At 40.3% G+C, this 20,633-nt stretch overlaps 4 protein-coding genes across 4 annotated transcripts; 2 read left to right on the top strand and 2 right to left on the bottom strand.

Moving 5' to 3' along the window:
* Nucleotides 1–1,020: 1,020 nt before the first annotated feature.
* Nucleotides 1,021–9,845, bottom strand: uri1 (URI1 prefoldin like chaperone). Its single transcript, XM_054619916.1, has 11 exons — nt 9,453–9,845; nt 8,458–8,492; nt 6,031–6,109; nt 5,657–5,792; nt 4,340–4,431; nt 4,187–4,253; nt 3,870–4,065; nt 3,527–3,767; nt 3,300–3,439; nt 2,954–3,194; nt 1,021–2,571 (listed from the first exon to the last, which is right to left on the bottom strand). Exons 1-11 carry the CDS (start codon nt 9,522–9,524, stop codon nt 2,383–2,385), a joined length of 1,488 nt encoding a protein of 495 aa, XP_054475891.1. The 5' UTR covers nt 9,525–9,845; the 3' UTR covers nt 1,021–2,382.
* A 1,580-nt stretch (nt 9,846–11,425) lies between these two features.
* On the top strand, nt 11,426–12,906 carry zgc:112052 (protein C19orf12 homolog). Its single transcript, XM_054620590.1, has 3 exons — nt 11,426–11,539; nt 11,928–12,088; nt 12,173–12,906. Exons 2-3 carry the CDS (start codon nt 11,929–11,931, stop codon nt 12,436–12,438), a joined length of 426 nt encoding a protein of 141 aa, XP_054476565.1. The 5' UTR covers nt 11,426–11,539; nt 11,928; the 3' UTR covers nt 12,439–12,906.
* A 1,059-nt stretch (nt 12,907–13,965) lies between these two features.
* LOC129108696 (cytochrome b-c1 complex subunit Rieske, mitochondrial-like) lies at nt 13,966–15,545 on the bottom strand. The gene is made up of 2 exons (XM_054620594.1): nt 15,336–15,545; nt 13,966–14,689 (listed from the first exon to the last, which is right to left on the bottom strand). Exons 1-2 carry the CDS (start codon nt 15,445–15,447, stop codon nt 14,079–14,081), a joined length of 723 nt encoding a protein of 240 aa, XP_054476569.1. The 5' UTR covers nt 15,448–15,545; the 3' UTR covers nt 13,966–14,078.
* Nucleotides 15,546–15,825: 280 nt separating this feature from the next.
* rxylt1 (ribitol xylosyltransferase 1) lies at nt 15,826–20,328 on the top strand. Its single transcript, XM_054620486.1, has 6 exons — nt 15,826–16,027; nt 16,204–16,380; nt 17,295–17,397; nt 17,537–17,851; nt 18,042–18,212; nt 19,125–20,328. Exons 1-6 carry the CDS (start codon nt 15,880–15,882, stop codon nt 19,525–19,527), a joined length of 1,317 nt encoding a protein of 438 aa, XP_054476461.1. The 5' UTR covers nt 15,826–15,879; the 3' UTR covers nt 19,528–20,328.
* Nucleotides 20,329–20,633: the final 305 nt, after the last annotated feature.

The raw sequence follows: 20,633 nt of genomic DNA on the forward strand, positions 1-20,633 counted from the left end.
TTAATATGGAGTTAAAAATGTTTCCCCACACTTTAAAGAGGAAAAAAATCAAAGTGATATTTTGAACAAGTTTGAGTTGAACCACTTACAGGTACGAGACACTTTGTGGTTGAATCTCCGGTATCGTACATTCATATAGCAGTGGAGCTGATATGTTGTTTAATCCATTCCTCTGACATGTGGAGCTAAGTGCAACTCTTCCTCTCCTCCTCTCAGGCCCAAGCACCTGTCTGGACAACAATACCTGCTTGAATCCTTCATCACACAACTCTTAAAATCCCTCGTAATCCCTGAAATGTAGATCTTTCGTGTTTCCATCATATTACATAGTTAGTATGCTAGATTTCTTTGTAATGTAGTTCTGCTATGTTCCAACATATACCTTCACAGCTTAACCTACATAAGTCCATTGATCCGTGACTCACCAATACAACTCTAGTATGTTAAGCATTGCCTAATCTGTCTCATGCTACCTGGATTTTCATATTGGAGAAATAATCCTGATGAAGGGGAGGAGGGGGGGTAGAGTCACCTCAGGACCTGTTTAAAAGCTTCTTATCAGAGACCTGCACTCCCACCATTTAACTAAAAGGGGAGTGATAGCCTTTCAACTCACAAGCCGCAGCTTTAATTAAAGCGGCTTGTGGGGGAGATGAAGTACAGTGGTGTGTATGAGTAGCCCCGCTGAAAATCTAAATCACATCAAACAACACAGCTTAGTCCGAAGTGATTTTCAGGTTCGCTGTTTTAGAAAAATATCCCCCTTGCTTTGAAACATGTGATTCTCCTAAACTCTAAAAACATACACAAAACAAGCTTTCAGCAGCCAGAAACAATGAATACTTACTTCAACTATATACATGTATTAAAAAAAACACCCAAGACAACTTTGAGGGGAAAAACAATCTTGTAATACTACATGAGTGTCATACATCTGTTTAGAATTAAATGAAATCATCATCATAATCATACCAATACCAGTAATATGACCACAAAGTAATTAACAACAAGTGCAGTTACACAAGTACTGTACAACTTCATTTATTTGACAGCTTTATTTACTTTTCAGATTACTATTTTACATGAAATATGTGTGTATATATATATATATATATATATGATATATATATAGGAAGTTTGAATACAGGGCGTTTACTTGATGGAATATTCATATTTTGTTCTCTGAATACTTCCCATCATGCTTCAGTATTAAATCCTATATTTCACTGACTGAAACCCTGAGCTGCAGACTTTCTTCTGGCCCTCAGCAGTTACATTTCGTTTTTGGCCCCATGCTAAACTTGATTTGTTGTTAGAGTGGTTGGCTCTAACAACAACCCCCTCTCTCTCTCATTAAGGCTGCGCTTTGATTGTACTTTTGCTAACTGGAACAGGCATTTCTTGTTCAGTTTGCTATACAGCCTTGATGAAATGTTATTGCTCGCTTACAAAGTTTGGCTGCAACATGGCGCGGCGATGGTACTTTGCTTAGCTCTTCAAATTTTAATGCACAACAGGAAATTCACAAGAAGTAACAGTAATTCATAAGAGACCATATTAGCTCAGTCAGTGTCTGCAATAACTGTTTAAAAGACCAAAACAATTTTCACTAGGTATCAGGAGCAAAAATGTGTTACTATTACACACACACACATATTACTATGCAGTGTTGGAAATAGACTTTCTTTACAAACTCATATTCATAAAACGAATAATGGCCCGTCAGCAGAGCACAAATGAAAGCGAGACACAGAACTAGATATTTTCTTTCAAGGCAGAAATAGTGAATAAGATTTTGTAGCCAAAATCGTTTATTTTTCTTTTAGTTTACATCAATATTCTCTTTTTTGTCTTTACATAAAGCTTGTCACAAAGGAATACATACATTCATTCATTCATTAGGCAGGTCTAGAGAAGGTAAAATGAGAGCTAGCGGACACCTGATTCTGTTAAATGATCAATAAGGAATAAAACGAGGCAACTGGTCCTAAGTGTAGCCCAGTCTTACTTAAACTGGCAACAGCTTTGATCAACAGAAAAGCAGAAGACAGGTCAAAACATATAACAGACAGCAATCTTTTTAAGCCCCTAAAACAAATCCTTAAGTGCCATTTATACTGTAGGAGTGGATAAGCAAAAGAGACTGCATAAACTAGTATTCAGAGCATGTTAAAAAGCAGTGTTACACATAAGGTTACCACTGGCTACAAGGCTAATGTAATAGAGTCAGTGACGTGAATGAAACCCTGTATGGATAGAAGTGAGAAAGAAAGGAAAGGAGACGAGAGGATGGTTTGTGTTATTCATCAGTGGTAGGAAAGAAACAAAGGCTTTAAAAAAAAAAAAAGTAAATGTGAAATATAGATCTTTGCTCGTTAACAGTCACATCTGCTGCAACCTGGCAGCTTTAAACTTCGACACCCTTTTCGGAGCTTGCTGGGGCGGGGCGACGTCAGGCGCCACCTCCTCCTGTTTCCTCTCCAGTATGGTCGGCAGAGCTGGTGGAGCGATGGTCAGATGGGGGACCGCAGAAGGCATCGGGTCCTTTTCTACGACTGTGCCTGAAAAGGCCTGGAGAAGAGAAGTCATAGTCAGAAACCAGTGTTAATGTGGTATTACATGACTGATGGTGGAAGGTTTGGGGTCACTAAAGGGTTTATACTGTTTTCATGCTGGGCTTTCTTGTTCATATTGCCTCTTGTGACAAACATTTAATGATTGCTCAACCACATGCAGCTCCCATTTTAACTTAAAGAGGCTTCTGTGGGAGTTTTGTTATGTTCTCATTAAGGGATCCGACGCTCAAAGGTGCAATTTTCATAAACTGTTTCCTAATATACGCATATTGCCTTCACACTGTAACTGAGATTAAAGACTATACAATGAAACTTAACTAAGTGTTCAGACAAAAATAGACAGCGAGAGCTAAAACAGACAACCATGCGCTGCTTACCTCGAACCGGCTGGCGGGGTGCAGCGGGACCGCCGTGGGACTGTCCTCCTCCGTGATGCCGTCGCTGGTGTCGCTGTGCGTGGTCTCATCGTGGCTGAAGCTGCGTCCATTCATCCGGCGCTCTTCGAAGTCTGCCGCGCTGCTCTCGCTCGTGTCGCTGCAAACGCTGTTCTCTCGGCTGCGAGACTTCAGGATTGACTTTCTGGGGACGGGTTCCCCGTTCTTCACGTCAACAAACAGCCTGCAGAGACAGCAGACGAGTTTCACCAATCAGAGGAGAGGAAACTCAATAAACAGACCGAATAACTTTCATAGTGATGTGTTTAAATTTAGTATTTTATTTCACCTGTAAATGTCCACTGGTGTTGTGATTTTGTGAAGTTCGTGATGGGAGTGTCCGTTCTTCTTTTTCCTCTTTGAGTGTTCCTTCTGCTCTTTCCTTTCACTGAACTTCAACATAGTGTTCTTTCCTGTGTTTATCCTTACCTGAACCAAAAGACAGAGACGAAACGTGAAATGAACGTCACCAAAACAGAATTAAACCGCAGAATTAAAGTTATTTATCACTCTGACCTTCTTGGGTTCCATTGTGTGTGAGAAAAAGATGGTCGGCAAACAGCTGCCTTCCTCTTCCTCGTCGTCTTCTTCATCAGCTTTCCTGTCTGAGCTCGGTGGCGCTTTACTGTGAGGCGCGGAGGTCCAGCTAGGCTTCAGACCGAGTCCATTTTCCGCAGGTGCAGCTTCTCCCTCCTTCTCCTCTTCTGAGGAAAAGGACGATGTGTCCTCACCATTCATGTCCGCATTGTAAGATAATCTGGAGAAAAAAAATTCCAAGAGACATTTTCACTTTGCCCGAGGTTAGAAAACATGCAATTATTAAAGTTGCAAGGAAAACAGCCTGAGTGTCTTCATCTACCTGTCCTGCTCATCTTTTTGCTCCTCCAGTTTCTCGAGTTCATCCAATCTAGCCCACAACTCCTCTTCAGTCGTGATGCCTTTTCTGCTCCCTCCATCTCCGTCCTCTCCTTCATTCTCCTCATCCTCCTCTTTTAGATCCAACATGGCATCCAATTTGGGCTTAGAATTTGGTTTGTGAGCCATTCTTTGCTTTCCTGTTAAAGCAGGCAAGATTGGTTAAAAAAAGAAAAAGAAAAAAAATGTCAATCTGAGTTTGTGTAGAAGCTTTCTTTGTGTAAAGTAAAATGAGTGCAGAGGAAAGGCTGAGAAAGATACCTTTGGTGACGACAACGTCAATGTTTCCGGTGTCTTCTCTGATGTCCACATAGTCCCCTTTACTCCCCTTTAAAGAAGAAGCAAAGTCATTTATCTAATTTATGTCTTGTGCAATACTTCATCTGTGAGACAACATGTAGTAATGTAACATACGGATGAGATGGTTTCCAAATCCTTCACAAGCCCAACTCTGGCTTCAAAGTTTTTCACAGTCTTTGAAAGATCATTGAGTTCACTCTTCACATCTGCAGAAAAACAGGTACATTATCATCAAAATGTGCATTTAGAGCACTGAAAGCGGACTGACAAAACCCAAATGTGCATAAACTGGCAGCAGGCTAATGGATTCAAATGAAACATTTAATACAACAATGGCAACCAGCTGCTAAAGAGTTAAAATCCAAAACAAGTAGGGGGGGGAAAAAAAATTGAAAAATGATGACACAAACAGTTCATAATATCTTCTGCCCTGAATACTACTCCGGATCATTAAATCTTGACAACAATTAAGCCCTTTTACTAATAGCAGCAGAGGGCCCTTGTTTCCATGGCGATTGGGAGCCCCTCCAGTCAGTGCATCAACTGGAAGTGAGGAAAGGTCAAACACAGAAGGCCTGACAACTCAGCCGCTGTCTGACACATTTCAGCCAGCTATGTTTGTATTACAGCACTTAGCTCTGTAATAGCGGGGTGGGCAGGGTCAGAAGATACGAGGAGGGAGCGGGTGAGGAGCGGGGGAGCGGGTGAGGGAGGGGGGGGCAGACGGCTGCGGATGGGCTGTGGCAGCATGTTTCTGCTTCACTAAACACTCTAATAATGTTCACATCAGAGATCGTTACTTGGGCCCATTTGACTTGATATGAGATTTTCAGAGCTAGAGCGAGGAGCGGTGGGAAACATGGCCATGCGTTATGCATGGCCATGTTTCCCACCGCTGCTCGCTAGCGTGTTAGAATAAATACGGTTCTTTCTTTGTATCTTCTTGCACTCAATCAAACAATAATGCTGCATGTACAGGACCAGATTTGATGATAGGAGAGGAAAACACATGTATTGCTATTACAAGATTTACAACAGAGGCATTGACAATGCGACATATGAGTGCGAGGGCAGCACAGCGAATGAAGGCTTCAAATGTGCCTTGCAGCTCGCAACCCTTTAACTAAATGTGAAATTAAGTACCCCGCTTACATTACAAAAATCATGCATGTTTCAAGATTTTGGGACAGTTATGAGAAGCAGCATTACAGTTTAATAAAACATATAATTAAAAAAATTCAGTATCTCAACACTTTCTCCCAAAATGTTGAAAGTAAGAATGTCACTCAAGTGATTCCCCAGACCAAGCTTGATGCAGCGGCACCCTCTGCTGGATGAAGACGAGTAGTGTTGAGCGGTTACATTCAATTTAAAGAATGCCGTCTCCTTGACGAAGGACAGAAAGCAATCTTTTCAAAAAAGGAGACTCACATTTCATCCTGTGATCGACAATTTTCTGAGCCTGCTTTGTGGAGACCTTGGCGAACCAGTTGTCACCGAGCAACGCTGTGACCTCGTTTGTGTGCACCAGCTTCCCAGGCATGAAGGCCAAGGGGCCAAAGGGCACCTGTTTATAGCACAGGGGACGGAAAAGGAGCAGAACGAAAGAGAAACAGTTAATGAAGCCGGTGGCAGAATGTGACCATGACAGAAGGAGAGAGAAGCAGAATTAAACGCTCAGTGACTCTCAGTCTAAATAATAAACTTGCCATTTGCAACAGGCATTCATCTTAAAACAACCACACACTGCACAGGTTGCGTAATAATGTGTTTTCCTATGCATTTTTAACAAAGTCAATACTCACCATAATGTCATAAGACAGCTGATCTGGAAGAGTTTGAAGGCGGTCATTCAAGGCTTCATAGTCACCTGACACCTTCTTCCTGTAAAAGCATGTATTTTTAATGATCATAGGCCAAATACTATTGAAATTAACGTTTTCTTTTTTTTTTTTATCATTTGAAGCCACAGATCTCCTCTGAAGCCATTGCTATCCAAATAGGGTTTTTTTTTGGTTTATGTCGGGATGTTAAAACAGAACAATAGGAAGCAAACGCCAGCTGTGGAGTAATGAGGAAGTGCCTGTTTCCCCCTTCAGGGGAGAAAGGGAGACTTCAACCCAAGAGGCCTCAATATGTCGCTGGTATTTATTTGTATCCATTTGCCACGAGACAATGTAAAGCTTCAGAGGAAATCATGCAACAGATTTACACAAAGCAGCAAACACTTTACTATGATGCCTTCTTAAATGCAGATAAAATACACAAATATATATATACTTACTCTAAAAGTTCCAATTAAGGATTACCTACATTCTCCAGTGAAAGTCACAACACCAGTTTGTAAAAGTAACCAATCTGGAAGTTATGCAACGCCCCTTTACAAGATAAACAAAGTGTGTCATAGCCAGATGAAGGCCATGTGCTTCCAAAAGCCCTTATTGACTGCATCTTGTAGATTTTACTCAGTTTGCTCTACTGCCATTTGCTGAAATAGTCTAGCATTCCCTGAAAAGGCTTTTGGATGACCGTTAGCAATACACTACCTTATTAGCACAGAGCTACAGCGGAAGGAAGAAGAGAACATGTATAGCTTTTGTATTTGATACATTGTGTTAATAAGAGTGTTGCCTTAAATTTGTTGTATATTTGACATAAATGTACAACAATGGGTGAGAACGTCCCACATTTTCATCAGGAGAAATGTACTTTTCCACCCGTTACAACCACTGGGTTTGACCGAATGTGCTCTGTGATTACACACTGCAGGTGTATTGCACGAGTGCAGGGTTTAGAGACGAGGGGGATGAATGCTGGACTTTATCCCTTCATGGCAGCTCCAACAAAACATAACAGGAGAGTCAGAGAGATGTCAAAAACAGTCCTGAGAAGAGCTCTAATCAGCCAAATAAGTGAAATCACCTGTGTGGGTGTCCCATGGTTGGGAGGAAACACTTTCATTCAGATGCAATCAGAGCTTATCTTTAAACTAACTGCTGCTTTACTAGTTTTAACTGTATCTGTATCAATACTAAGAGTACTCATTGCAATCAATAAAAAATTAATTTACAATAGTCCCCTAAAGCCCCTAAAAAGTCGTGGTCCACTCATGCAGGTGTTTCCACTTAATCTACCCGATTAGATCTCTTCTCATGCTGTGCGGGTCTATGTGTGCATATACACTGTGCTTTGTCAACATCTCCTTCACTCTCCTTTGTTGTGTCTGTTGGGGAAAACTGACCACTTTTGTCATTAAAATTAGACTTGTTGACTTGTCAAAAGCACAGGTGAAAATAATAGAATGAAAGACTGCTGAATTCCATCTAGCTGCTGTAGGATCCCGGTATTGTGCATGTTGACTCACTTTCATGTTTACCCAGGACACTTTAATATAGCAGAGCCATTGTTAGTGTTCTAAGTAACACCTGTGCTTTTCCTACTGCGACAAAGTCAAAATGGCTGCTGTGGGAAAAAAGGACTGTAGGTACATTGAGCTCTTTGCCTCAACTTCAACCTAAGCAGAGGCCTGGTGAAGTGGATTACCATGGAATACAACTTGTAATTGTCTGCAAAGGTGGAAAAATTGTCTTTGGCCTGTGCCCTGAAAATGCTGCTCCTTGCACATGCATGTGTTTGAGAACGAGTAATAGACTGGCTAATTACGGTATACTTGAAAACAAATGCCCGTGATTGGTCACGGTGTGTCTCTAATTTGTTGATTCTGACTGGAGCCGGCACTCTAAACGCAAAGCACAAACACAGAATCACGCTTGATTAACTGAGGAAGCCAAACTCATGGCTATTATTAGACAATAAATTATGCAGTTTTAACACGGCGCTGCAACAACTGTGTCTCGTCTCAACGCAAACTTCACAGGGATAAATTAGTGGAGGCAATAAAAGCTACATTTTTGGGTGAAATATCTATTCGTATTCATTTTCAAATTGGTTTTATTCATAGAAATGGCTCACAAAATCAAGCGCAAAGCCATTCAAGCCTTGGCTCTGACCTCTTTTAAAACAATATATTAAGAGTGCAGGATAGGACTTAACCCTTATTTTATATCTCCAGGGAAAAGGCGATCATATTAGAACCTGTACCTTGAACCGCTGCTTTTTGATAGTTTGTGTGAAACTTGGATTTCTACAGTGTACTAAAAAATAAGCAAGAAACTAAAGAACACTCATTATGCAACTGTTGAAATAGAACATTGGACTTTCTTAATGCTTACCAGTGCTGAATCCGACTTTCACAGTCTTTCACCACCTGTTTTTAGGACAGATAATGTCAATACGAATCACATTTATGCAACTTACACAGTCTTGTGTCGAGGTTTTGATACCCTAAAGGAGTTATGGTAATATGGCACCTGGGATCATTGCTGCAGATTCTTAATTCCTAAACATTGCTGATCAGTATTTTCACTAGAAATGCAAATGCTCCAATGCAAACACACAAATTATGATCATACAAGTTTAAGAATCAACATAACACGAGGAAACAGACAAAATACACAACCAGAAGAAGGAAGCAGGAGAGGCAAGACAAACACAGCTGTCAAAACTACATTCAAAAGGTCAGGACATTTGCACAAACAACCCTTCACTGGAGGTGATATATGGGGATGCATACAGTTTATGGAAAACAAAACTTTCCAAAGTTTGCTTGTTAAACTTTCTCGGTGTTAACTTCCTACAGATTCGTAATCAAAAAAGTGAAACTCCTCAGATCGTAGTGTAAATCTGGGATTCCCTGGCTGAATAGGCTCTCTGATCAGGGGGGGAGTTGACATGTAACATGTACCAACTAAAGAGTTAGCTGGTCTACAGCTTATGAACGTTAAGAAGTATGGAGGCAATCCAGTCCAACCAACCCTAAAGTGAAACTACAAGTACGAGTTAACAAATGCAAAGAGACGACATTGAACACACCTCCCTCCTGGCAAAACATTTGCGTAACACGAACTTGAACATGTGAGGGGCTGCAGGAGAGGAAGCTTCTAGAACGAATGGACACCTACAACCATGAACTCACAACCTACTAATGTGACAGGTTGCAATTAGTGCACAAACGTTTAAATGCAATGTTAAAAGCACTGCAGGAGATCCAGTCGTGGTTCAAAGAGGCTTGCTGTTGCACCGCGTGGTTCAGCAGCGGTCAGAGGTTTGGCTATCGTTAGACGTGAGGTAGGCAGCGAAAGGTTTCGCGTCAACTGGGGAACATTACCTTCTCGTGTTCCTCTCGGAGCCTGACAACTCCGCCGAGATGCTCTATACTCATTTTACCCTTTTCAGCCATTGTCAACCCACGTGCACACCAAGAATATGCGTTGTTTTGTGACCCCAAAACAAAGCTCAGGGGTTGCTGTGAGTCCTAAAGAAGTGTTTATGAATGCAGCCGCAGATATTCCTGAGACCCGTTCTGGTCGTATTCATCAATGGGGCAGTGATGATTATCCTCACTTTCGGAAGTGATACCATCTCACACTCTCATTTCAAGATTTTTGCATGATTTCCAAAAAATATCCACGGTTTCGATATCCAAAGATGAGCAGATATTCCTCGTCACTCTGGCTGCGACATGTACCTCGGCGGACTGTCAAGACACGAGCACTGGCAACGAAACTTCCGGTTACAATATTCAAAATAAAAGATCCCATTATGTTTTCATATAATAAAATAAAACAACAAAAAACGCATACAGGGATGTACAAAACCCCCCAAATAAACAGAGATAAACCTTTTATTTTTGGTAAATTATCACAAAGTACCATAATGTCTCATTACTCCACTACAAGTAAAACTTCTAAATTCAAAATGTTAGTTAAGTAAAAGTATGGGGACCCAGTGGTTAAATGAATAAAAGTATGCACATTTTGTCAGCAAAAAGGCCAAATTAAAAATACTCATCATACAAAATGGTCAGTGTTAAATTATTGCTACATTGGATGTTGCATTGTATTGTACAACAAATTGTTGCTTTGTAATTTGTCAAGTTGGAGTTGATTTAAATTAATTATCATGCTCTTGGGTAGGTTAATCTATAACAATACGATATGTTTTAAGAGATGATCACATTTTTGTAGGCACATTGTTATTATGCAGCGCTGCAGACCAGTTGTCATATAAATGCAGTTGTTTAAAAAGTACACCATTTCTATCCAAAATGTCATGTAGTATAAGTATAAAGTAGCATACAAAGGAAACATTCAAAGAAAGGGGATGCAGTAAAGAACAAGCATCTCAAAATTTGGTCTCCTTCTTTAGTCCCTTTAATACTTTTATTTTGAAGGAAAATAAATCTGTGTGTGTCCGTTTCTCAGCAGTATGACGCTGTCTTGACGCAGCTGCTCCTCTGTGTCTCCCGGTGTACTCTGGGTAAAAGTGGCTGATTGCAAATGTAAACAGTAGACCTACTGTATCGAGCAGAAATCCTGCTGCACTGACCAACACACAGTAACAGTAACATGGTGGCAACATGCACAACCATTGTTGGAGAGTTATCTATTTAGAAAAGTAACAGTGGGTTTCCTCGTCATTTGGCAAGGTGAATCTGTCTGTAGCTGCAAAATCATCCTAGTTACAAATAATGTATAGACAAATGCATTTCCTTTTAATAGCCCACATAGCTATCTGTAGATATACATTAGCTTGGACGGGTCAGTTGTGGTAAACAAGTTTCAGAAATGAATATAATCCCCTCATGGCTCCAGCCCCCTTCTTGTTGGGCGCTCATTGGCTGTTTTTGTTGCATTTGATTGCTGTCGGAATTATCCAATTTACCAGATACAGTAGCTAAATCAAATTATAGGCTTTAAATATGACCCCCTTAATAAATAAAATGATCCATAATTTACCTCTTATATTTGGTATAGGCACCAGATATCCCTTAATGTGGGAATTTGAAAAGTCCTTGCTCAATTTATTAAGAAGGATTTAAGGGTACCGTGATTTCCCCCCAAAAATAAACATTAATCCAAGATATTTGACAAGTGAATACGTATTATCGATTTAAGGTTGTGTTAATCTAAACGAGGTAAATATTAAACCCCTTGTAACCCTCGTAGATTATCAAGCTTTTAATTAACACCGGTATATTTGATATTTATGGTTAAATGGTTTATTTACCCCTGAAAACAGTCCTGAATTAATCGAATGTCCCTGAATGCAGCCTTTTTGTTGCTCCCATCAGGCATTGCGGTCACAGTAATGCAAGCTCAGAAATCAGGAGGAGCCAGTGAGCATAGTTGTTATAATAATAGAATTATAAAATAAGCCTTATAAATATCGATGAGGATTTCATAACACAGCAAGGTACGTTCACAATGATCACTGTGGTTATTATAAGCTTTGCCGCAAGGCTGTTATTTTGTTGACTTGAACCACAGATGCTACACTTTGAAACATCAACCTTTGGCTGATGATGCTTTCTGATGCAATCAGAGCTATCACACTGGTATCTGTAGATGATTCCATTGGGAAATGACTGTGTGCCAAAATATGCAATATATGCAGGACAACGTATGTCAGTGTCTGATGTGATATTGTACGTTTTTGATTTGTGAATAGCTGAGTTCATATTGTATTTTAACTTTAACTGACACTATTTCCCTGATTTCTTATTCTATGCTCATTGATTGTTAATTATCCTAAAGTTGTAATTTTGTGTCATGTCTCCTAAAATTATAAATCTGATCCACAGAATGGGTCATCGAATTGATGATATCATGAAGCTGTGTTGTGAGTTATCTGCCAATCAGCAAATCAAGACCACAGTGAAAGGCTCGGGGAAGGGAGCAGCAGCAGCAGGCAGTCTGGCCTTCGCTGGAGGGTTAGTTGGGGGACCTCTTGGTATCGCAGTCGGTAAGTGGGGAAAAAAATGCAACAGTGTGTGTGTGTGTGTGTACAATCCTAATTTCACAAGTTTGAAACCCTCTTCCCCTTTAGGCGGAGCAGTCGGAGGGCTTCTGGGCTGCTGGCTGACCAGTGGACAATTCAAACCGCTGCCTCAGATCATAATGGAGCTCAGTCCTCAGCAGCAGCAGGAGCTTTATGGTGGACTTATGGCTGTCCTGGGAGACATGCAGTGGACAGATTTGGCTCAGCTAACTGCTCTAGTGATGGGCAACGCCGCCCTGAAGCAGCAGCTTACAGCGTCCCTTCTCGGGTATGTCTCCAAGGAGCTCCAGGCGGAGGTGCACTATGTGGATTAGTTTTCTGTGGGAAAACTGGTATAACCTGATTCAGGGGCGGATATGCTCAGAAGGATGGAGTCTCTGAAAAGAAAGTGAACTGTTTCTATGACACTGGAGAGACTCTTTCAAATGTGAAATCACATATTGTAAAATTGCACAGACGCCATCAGAGTCCTGTTAACAGGTTATACTGGGTGATATGATTATTGTGAAAACAGCTGTATAACTGGATCCATTTATTATGGGAAGTACACTCATCAGATGAAGGAATTATTTATTCATTAATGACACTGTTAATCATGGTGCAACTACACTGATTTCAATATTTAAATACAAAAGATTATGCACTGAATGAGCGCCAACTATAAAGTGTGAACTAGTTTGATTTGATGGTGATTTAAGTCTGAGACAATGATTTTACCAGCATCTGTGCACATTATATCGTATTTAAGTGATTTCATCAATAAAAACAAAAAGGTTTGTGTATTTCACTGGTTCACAGTTTTACATACCACACTTCTTCATCAGGATTAAATGTATCTGGGACTGGAGTGTGAATCAATAGTGCTTTATCTTACTTGGCAGTTCACACTCTTTGCTGGTATAAAATTGTCATCTTGTCTGACACAAACTCGTTAAAGGGAAAAAGGGTCCTCAGAAAAAGCAATATGCACATTCTTTGGAGTCAAAAATCAACATATTGATCTCGTTATATAGTTCCTTCCAGTTGTTTAACTGGCTGACACATTCCTGAATCTATTAACAACAGATTGCCAGTGGCTTTCTGATCAAACCATCATTTTATCCTGAACATTCTGCTCCTCGGGTCAATTGTAGTTCACATGTATGAGCACTTTTGACAACCCAACTTTAGGTTACCATAAAACAGGCCCAACCAACTGAAAATCAGAAAGCTACTGAAAAAAATACTTAATCTATAATCTGAACTCAAATTAAGTTCTCAAGGTTATTATAGTCTGATACGGGAGAATATGTTTGACCGGACCATAGAGCTTCTAGCTGGTGTGCACATTCAACAGAAGGATCCAAGAGCCATTCAACCTTAATGAGTGAGATGGAATGGATGTTTTTTTTAAATTATTATTAATGCATCCACCTGTTCGACAAGGAATCCTTGAAGTTCTAAAGAGTATTGACAGGGGAATCACTCCTACCAGTCCTGGTCTCAAGCTTGAGATGTTAGAATGGCAATCATTGCTTTTATTCTGTGTTCAACTAATATATGCATTACCCACATGCATGCAAAATCTAGTTTGATTCACCTGTTCCAGTTGTGGATTTGTTCAGCCCTTCATATAGTAATTCTCCTGTTTTTAGCATTTCCTGCGCTCAAAGTTTGTCCGACATTTGTTCTCTTGTGCCTCATTTCTCTGTGACCTACTCTTTAACTTTGACAATATTACACATAATGCTTTTTGCAAAATACTAAATACTAAAAGTAGTGCGGAATGAAAGAAATCAATAGAGATAAAAGATGAACTAAATAAATGATGCAGAAAAGACACAATAGCTCAATCATAGAGTTGGAAATGTGTCTTTAATAGTAAATACACACATTTTATGTCACTCTCAACTCTCACACTGAGCCTTCTAAAAAATACATATTACAGAGAGGAACTGAGCCAGAGCTTCAGTATTTATCCCACAATGACTGTGTCCTCGTCGGGGAACTGATAGAAGGGAACCTCCAGATTCAGAGGAGCAGGTCCCTTTCTTATTCTTCCTGAAGCGTCATAGTGGGAGCCATGGCACGGACAGTAGTAGCCTCCGAAGTCTCCGGCGTTGGCGATGGGCACGCAACCCAGATGGGTGCACACACCGAGGACGATGACCCAGCTGGGGTTGAGGACTCTATCCTTGTCATGCTCGGGGTCGCGAAGCTCTGCGAGGTTTACACCGGCCTCTGTTGCGATTTCCTTCTCTGTGCGGTGACGGACAAACAGGGGCTTTCCTCTCCACTTGAAGGTCATGTTTTTGCCTTCAGGGATGTCATTGAGCTTGATCTCAATCTGGGATAAGGCCAGGACATCTGCTGATGCGCTCATTGAGGAGACAAACTGGGTGACCGCTGTCTTGGCCGCATACACACCAATCACAGTGGTCGCTCCAGTGACGAGGTAAGAGAACGTCCTTCTGGCCTCACTGCTCTCTTGGGAGGACTTGTGTGGGTCTGTGACGTCGGCGCGACGGTAGTCTGTGAAGTCAGGGATCTTGATATCTGTGTGGGCAAGGCGGATCCCCAAAGGAGCTGGAAACGAGACATAAAATGCAGCAAATTAATTGTAAATGATTTGGTATCTTACAAAAAACAGGCTCAAATAATAGTAGATCTAATAAAAATCCAAAATGCAGACGATATGATTTCTGGTGCATTCATGTAACTTGGGAAATCGGATAACTTCACTTTCAACATGATGAAGACATTTTAACCAAAGAAAACGTTTTGGATTAAATCGATACTGATTAATATATTGTATCCCTTAGCGTTAGACGTTATAGATTACTGCAATCAGAGTGACCTATTTAAAAAAACAATGCCTTGTCAATAGTGATTTCTTTCCCCAGGTACACAACAGCACATCAGATCTGATCAGGTCTAAATTAAGAAATCATGATATTGTCAGTATATTTGCAACTTTTGCATGTTTTGTCCGACCAAATCTCCTTAGTCTATATTTATATACTCAAGACTTTATCCATAGTTGACCTTATGTCAGGTTTCAGATGTCAGTTACAACACAGCTATTTACAGCTAGTCAGACCAGGTTATTAGCAGTAACCTTAGTTTGGAGACAAGAAGTCATGATATTAAGTTGTATCGTTACATCACGCAGCTCAATATCACTCCTGATACATCCAGTGTTAGGAGCCACAAGTCCGTCATTCGGCCTTACCGGCAGAAGGCACCAAGTCCTTGGCAGAAGCGGACCGCAGACTTTTGACAGTCTGTTTTGTCGCCTGCAAGTACGGGGGAAGACCCCCGGCACGAGCGGCCATGGTCATCATCTTTGCCCAAAATAAGGGACTTCCACACCGAAGCAGCGGACTAGACGCGACCTTGCGAGTATCTGACGTGCAACTCTATCTTCTGCTTTACCAGAAACGTCCTCCGCCCTCCCAACGTTCCGCATTACGTCCGGTCGGACCGGGCTGTCCCTTTCGTTTTTTAAATGATATATCGAGGAGTTATTTAATTTGACATGTATTAATTGAAGCCAAAGTTGCACTTTAATCATTCACTGTTGACATATGGCAACAATTTGAACCAGAATGGTTGAAAATCATACAATTATTTAAAATGACGGCTATTTCCGTACAGGCGTTCTTCTAAGCCAGCTTTATCCAGGGGTCCTAATGATGTAAACAAGGGTCCTCTCACAAAAAGAGGAGGAGAGGAGCTACACAATGGTCACCTGAGAGAATACAAATTAAATAAAAATGAAAATACCAAAAAGAAAACTATTCCTCCTAATTATTTTTGCGTATGTGGCATTTTCACTCTATGCTGCATATAATGTCTTCTTCAGCACCAAAGTCATCTCCCGTGTTCACAGGGTGGTGAAGAAAGAGACGGGGGCTCTCTCGGGTAATAACACCTAGCATTACCGTTATCTAGTCCCGATTGCAAATACACTGCCTGATATATACCGACTAATATTTCTACAAATCGACAGTTACAACGTCATTCTTTTTTTAATGATAACTGAGATAAAGGAAATGCGTGCCTAATAGCTCAATTTAAACTGTGTGTTGTGTTTGCAGGTGGTGTCAGAGATGGACCAATGTTAGCTCGTGATTGGAATCCGTGGGAGGATGAACAGGTGGACTACAACTCTGCTCTGACCAAAAAGAGGGAGACCTTCAAACAGCACCTGGGTCGAATTGACAAGAACAAACCCAAAAGATACAGGGTACAAATCTGGGGTAAAGCTGCCATTGGTAAGTCGTGGAATTATATCATCTATCTGTCACAGCCTGATGAGTGGGTCTGGGTTGTGATTTGGTCCTGAAATGACAATTTTGTGACAACATAGTGGCATTTTCAATATTACAACTACAGTACGGTTTAAAAGTAGTTTCCTTTATATTGAGCAAGATTACATTTCGGAAAATGGCGTTTTTCAAGTCTTGTGATTGATTGTTTTTATTGGCCTCTTGTTGTGTTCATTTCAACATTTCTTAGTTTTTCATTTTAAGTTATTTGTTAATTGTCAATATTCAATTGTACAGTGAAACAGATTGTTATATCTCAGTGAAGATGAGGTGCAAGAAATACAGGAACTAGGAGATACAACATAAGAAATGGAAAGTACAGTCTGAGTGTTTCGTATAAAGGAATACAGAATACAATTGCACATCATTTAAAAAGGCTTTGAAAATACATACAAACTTAGAGTAGTATGATGAAAACTGCAGCAAGCATAACAGCCTGAGGAAAAAAACTCTGACGCCCTCTGACAGCTTTCGTCTTATGTATGTAGGACCGGCCAACATTTCTCACTAAATTGTGCAGTCATGCATTGTTAAACATCACACATCTTATATGATGGGAACAACCAAAATAATATAATTTTGTACTTCTAAAAAATCTCTCATAATACTTCCTTACTTGATACAAAATTCTTGAATAAGAGAGAGGGATACAAATAGGATAATTGAAGTGACAGTAATATACAGTGTATATACACCTGATAATACCAGGGGTGTCAACAGGCATAGGCAAAGATACAAACTACATAACGTTGATTTATTCTCTGCTGCGGAAGCCAATGTTTGAACATAATGGCACTGCACATGTTGTGCACATTTTACCTCTGGTAGCGAATTGCATCAAACTCTTCTTTTCTCCTCAGGGATTTACCTTTGGGAACATATTTTAGAGGGACCCCTCAACCCTACTGACAAGATCGCACAATGGCGTGAGGGAGAACTGCAGTCAGGAAAGATTGATTTCAGGTAACAAGTCAAAGAGGGGATACCTAAAAACTGCCAAAGCCAAGCATGTAGTTCTACTTTTGGGTCTCAAAATAAAAAAACCACTTCAGACACAACTATCAAATTAAACTGTTCTCCCCTCTTGCCTCTCCATCTATAGTTTCTACACAGGTCCTGCAGTGGTCCAGGGTCATGTCCCTCTGGATATGAACAGCCTGGTTCTGGTTCTGAATGGCCGCGAGCAGCAGAAGGTCTCTTACTCCACACGCTGGCTGGAACATGTCCAAGCTCTGGTACAGTCCCACTCAGTGTCACATGTGGCTGTGATCATGCTGGGAAATGAGCACTGCAACAACGACTTCATTGCCCCATATTTAAAGAGAAATGGTGGATTTGTGGACTTGCTGTTTTTAGTGTACGACAGCCCCTGGGTCAACGACAAGGATGTCTTCCAGTGGCCTCTTGGTGTCGCCACGTATGTAACTTCTTACTCGTGTGTGTGTGTGTGTGTGTGTGTGTGTGTGTGTGTGTGTGTGTGTATGTGTACATCACTAGCGCTCAATATCAGTACATTAAACTGTGGGTTGTATTTTTCCTATATATATATATATATATATATATATCTTCGTCTAACACGTTGCTCTGTTTTGCTCCTCTCTGTGCAGATACAGGCAGTTTCCTATGATCAGGCCTAATGCCCAACTGATTACCTCAAACAGGCCATACCTCTGCAATTTCCTAGGAACTGTTTACAAAAATTCCTCCAGAGAAACTCTAATGCAGGTGCTGAAACAATCTGGTCTGGATAAGGAATGCATCACCACTGCCAGGGAGAAGTAAGTAGTTGTTAAGGACTCATATTGAAGAGTTACACTTTTCTATTTTCTTTTAATGACTGTTTTGCTTGTATATTGACTTGTGTTAAAAAGACTGACATTGAGAATATTAAGTACTTCCCACAGAGACCTTCCTTTTGTATCTTTATAAACCAATTTAAAATAATTAAAATAATTTATGATAAAACTATATTTGCTAACAGTCATTGGGGTTCCCACATTTACTGAGAGATCAAGTTCAAGGGCTTTGGTTTGAGTTGCCTAGTTTTGGACTATTTTCTTTTACAGGAAAAGAACATGGTCAGTGGATTATCTTGAGTAGCCAGGTCATGGTTTCTTGAAAGAGACATAACTGTGTAACATAAATGTATTTTGTATCTAGCTCCATTATATTGGAGAGAAAGCTGACATCTCTATGGGCAATATTTCCAAAATAAAATAATCTATATTGATAAATAGCACTAAATATATTTGTTTTAGATTTGGGGGTGAACTGTTCCTTTAAATTTAGACGTCACAGAAGCTGGAGATGTCACTTATTCAGGTCACATATCGCTTATACTGGAATTGTGTTAAATGCTTTACTTTACACACACATTTTCGGGCTTCTGCACACACATAGGGCTGCGGTAAAAAAAAAATCTCTTACCAGGTTTCACTCACGTATGTGATACGGATACGTAATGCAGTTTGAGAACATTGTTGTTGATTATTAATGTTGCCAGGGTTACACCCTGGTGTAATTGTTAGCTACATTTTAATGTGTTCTGGTGTTTTACATTTAGAATTTCTGTTTTTTTACTTATCAAGGTATCTAGTGGGGTCACGGGGAGATAACTACAATATGAACATCTCCTTAGAACAATGCTGCAATATATCTTATGTATTTATTACATTTATTTCCTGCCTCAGGTGGCTCCCTCAGGAGACAGCAGACAGTTTGAGACGCTATCAGACAGCTCTGGCCCAGAGCGAGCTCACTCTCTGCCCAGTCGGAATCAACACAGAGTGCTACCGCATCTACGAGGCCTGCTCCTACGGCTCAGTGCCCGTGGTGGAAGACGTAATGACACCTGGGACCTGTGCGGCCGGGTCCAGCTCCCCGCTACGTCTGCTCAAAGCTGCAGGGGCACCCTTCATCTTCATCAGTGACTGGAAAGAACTGCCGGCCATCTTGGAGAGGGAGAGAGGGATGAGCCAGGAGCAGAGGGTGGACAGGCGGAGGAGGCTGTTGGAGTGGTACGCCAGCTTCCGCCAGCAGATGAAGGAAAGGTTCACTGAGGTCATCGAGGAGACTTTCTTCAAAAGCGGCTGACTGCGAAGTTTAATAAAAAAAAAAAAAAAAAAAATTCAAAGGTACACAGGGGTAGACGTTCAATATTGTTTTAATTTATTTTGTGGATTGTGGATAAATGTGACTTGTAAGTGTAATATTACTGTGAGGGTCATTATAAAACCATTTGTGTATTTTGTAAAGCTGCCATTAAAGGGCCACATGACATTGGCGTATGTTTATCATCTTAATGTTTACAACGGTGGATGTCCAGGCATGTAGAAATACTAAATTATAAACTGCCTTTTTGCATTTTGAAGTCCTTATATTATTTCAAACATGTTTTATATCTGTTTGTATTTTTTAGAAAACACTAAACATTAGGAGAAGAATGAGATGTTATGTGTTTTAAGGCCTCATTTGAAAATGGTGCCTAGAGCTTTTATTTTGTAAGTGACTTGAAAATGGATGTTGTTGCTCTGGCATGTGACACTTTTCTGATCAAAACATGACAAAGGACTTTCTTCTTTGTTCAGTTTATTTTAGTGGTGTGCTGCATGGATTATTTTTAGACAGTACAAGAAAATAAACTGGAGTTTTGTCCTGAAGAGAAATGAGTGGATGTGCTTGTCCTGTGCTTTTATTTTCCATACACTGCAGATGGCGCTGCAGACCAGGTAATTTTTAGTGGCCACAATGATCTCAGATGAAGCTAAAAGCTTTTTGAAATGAATTAGCAAAATGCATGGTGATATCTACAGAGTTTGTTAAACTTATACTAAGACAATGTATTTACTCTGCATTTGACTAATTTTTGTCTTTTTTGGAATATTTGATGAATAACTTCTTAACAATAAAATACATGTATAATATATTACTTTTATTGCCTGACTTGTGTATGAGTGCATTGGTGTATCTAGGAAATACGGGGCCCCTGAGCATATTTAAACTGGATGTTTTACAGGCCCTCTGCTGATGTAGGCACCTATACATTGCTGGATATCTGTTTATTTGGGAAAAAAAACATATTTTACGGGATTGTTCCTTGAATTAAGTAAGGGCAAAAACAACTGTGAATCCTTACTGTCATTATGTAAGATTAGTTGGAATGCCACATGTATGCCTTGTTGTTTGTTAATAAACACATA

This window comes from Anoplopoma fimbria, chromosome 19, assembly GCF_027596085.1.
Source record: "Anoplopoma fimbria isolate UVic2021 breed Golden Eagle Sablefish chromosome 19, Afim_UVic_2022, whole genome shotgun sequence".
Lineage (NCBI taxonomy): Eukaryota > Metazoa > Chordata > Actinopteri > Perciformes > Anoplopomatidae > Anoplopoma > Anoplopoma fimbria.

What these genes read in the sequence shown, in the direction of transcription:
- LOC129108696 (XM_054620594.1), bottom strand. Translation starts at nt 15,447, where the DNA reads ATGATGACCATGGCCGCTCGTGCCGGGGGTCTTCCCCCGTACTTGCAG. An exon ending in GGACTTGGTGCCTTCTGCCG is followed by an intron (nt 14,690 to 15,335) that starts GTAAGGCCGAAT and finishes TCTCGTTTCCAG; the next exon opens with CTCCTTTGGGGATCCGCCTT.
- rxylt1 (XM_054620486.1), top strand. Translation starts at nt 15,880, where the DNA reads ATGAAAATACCAAAAAGAAAACTATTCCTCCTAATTATTTTTGCGTAT. An exon ending in CTGGGGTAAAGCTGCCATTG is followed by an intron (nt 16,381 to 17,294) that starts GTAAGTCGTGGA and finishes TTTTCTCCTCAG; the next exon opens with GGATTTACCTTTGGGAACAT. An exon ending in TGGCCTCTTGGTGTCGCCAC is followed by an intron (nt 17,852 to 18,041) that starts GTATGTAACTTC and finishes CTCTCTGTGCAG; the next exon opens with ATACAGGCAGTTTCCTATGA.
- zgc:112052 (XM_054620590.1), top strand. Translation starts at nt 11,929, where the DNA reads ATGGGTCATCGAATTGATGATATCATGAAGCTGTGTTGTGAGTTATCT. An exon ending in ACCTCTTGGTATCGCAGTCG is followed by an intron (nt 12,089 to 12,172) that starts GTAAGTGGGGAA and finishes CTTCCCCTTTAG; the next exon opens with GCGGAGCAGTCGGAGGGCTT.
- uri1 (XM_054619916.1), bottom strand. Translation starts at nt 9,524, where the DNA reads ATGGCTGAAAAGGGTAAAATGAGTATAGAGCATCTCGGCGGAGTTGTC. An exon ending in ATTTGGAAACCATCTCATCC is followed by an intron (nt 4,254 to 4,339) that starts GTATGTTACATT and finishes TCTTCTTTAAAG; the next exon opens with GGGAGTAAAGGGGACTATGT. An exon ending in ACCCCGCCAGCCGGTTCGAG is followed by an intron (nt 2,572 to 2,953) that starts GTAAGCAGCGCA and finishes TCTCTTCTCCAG; the next exon opens with GCCTTTTCAGGCACAGTCGT.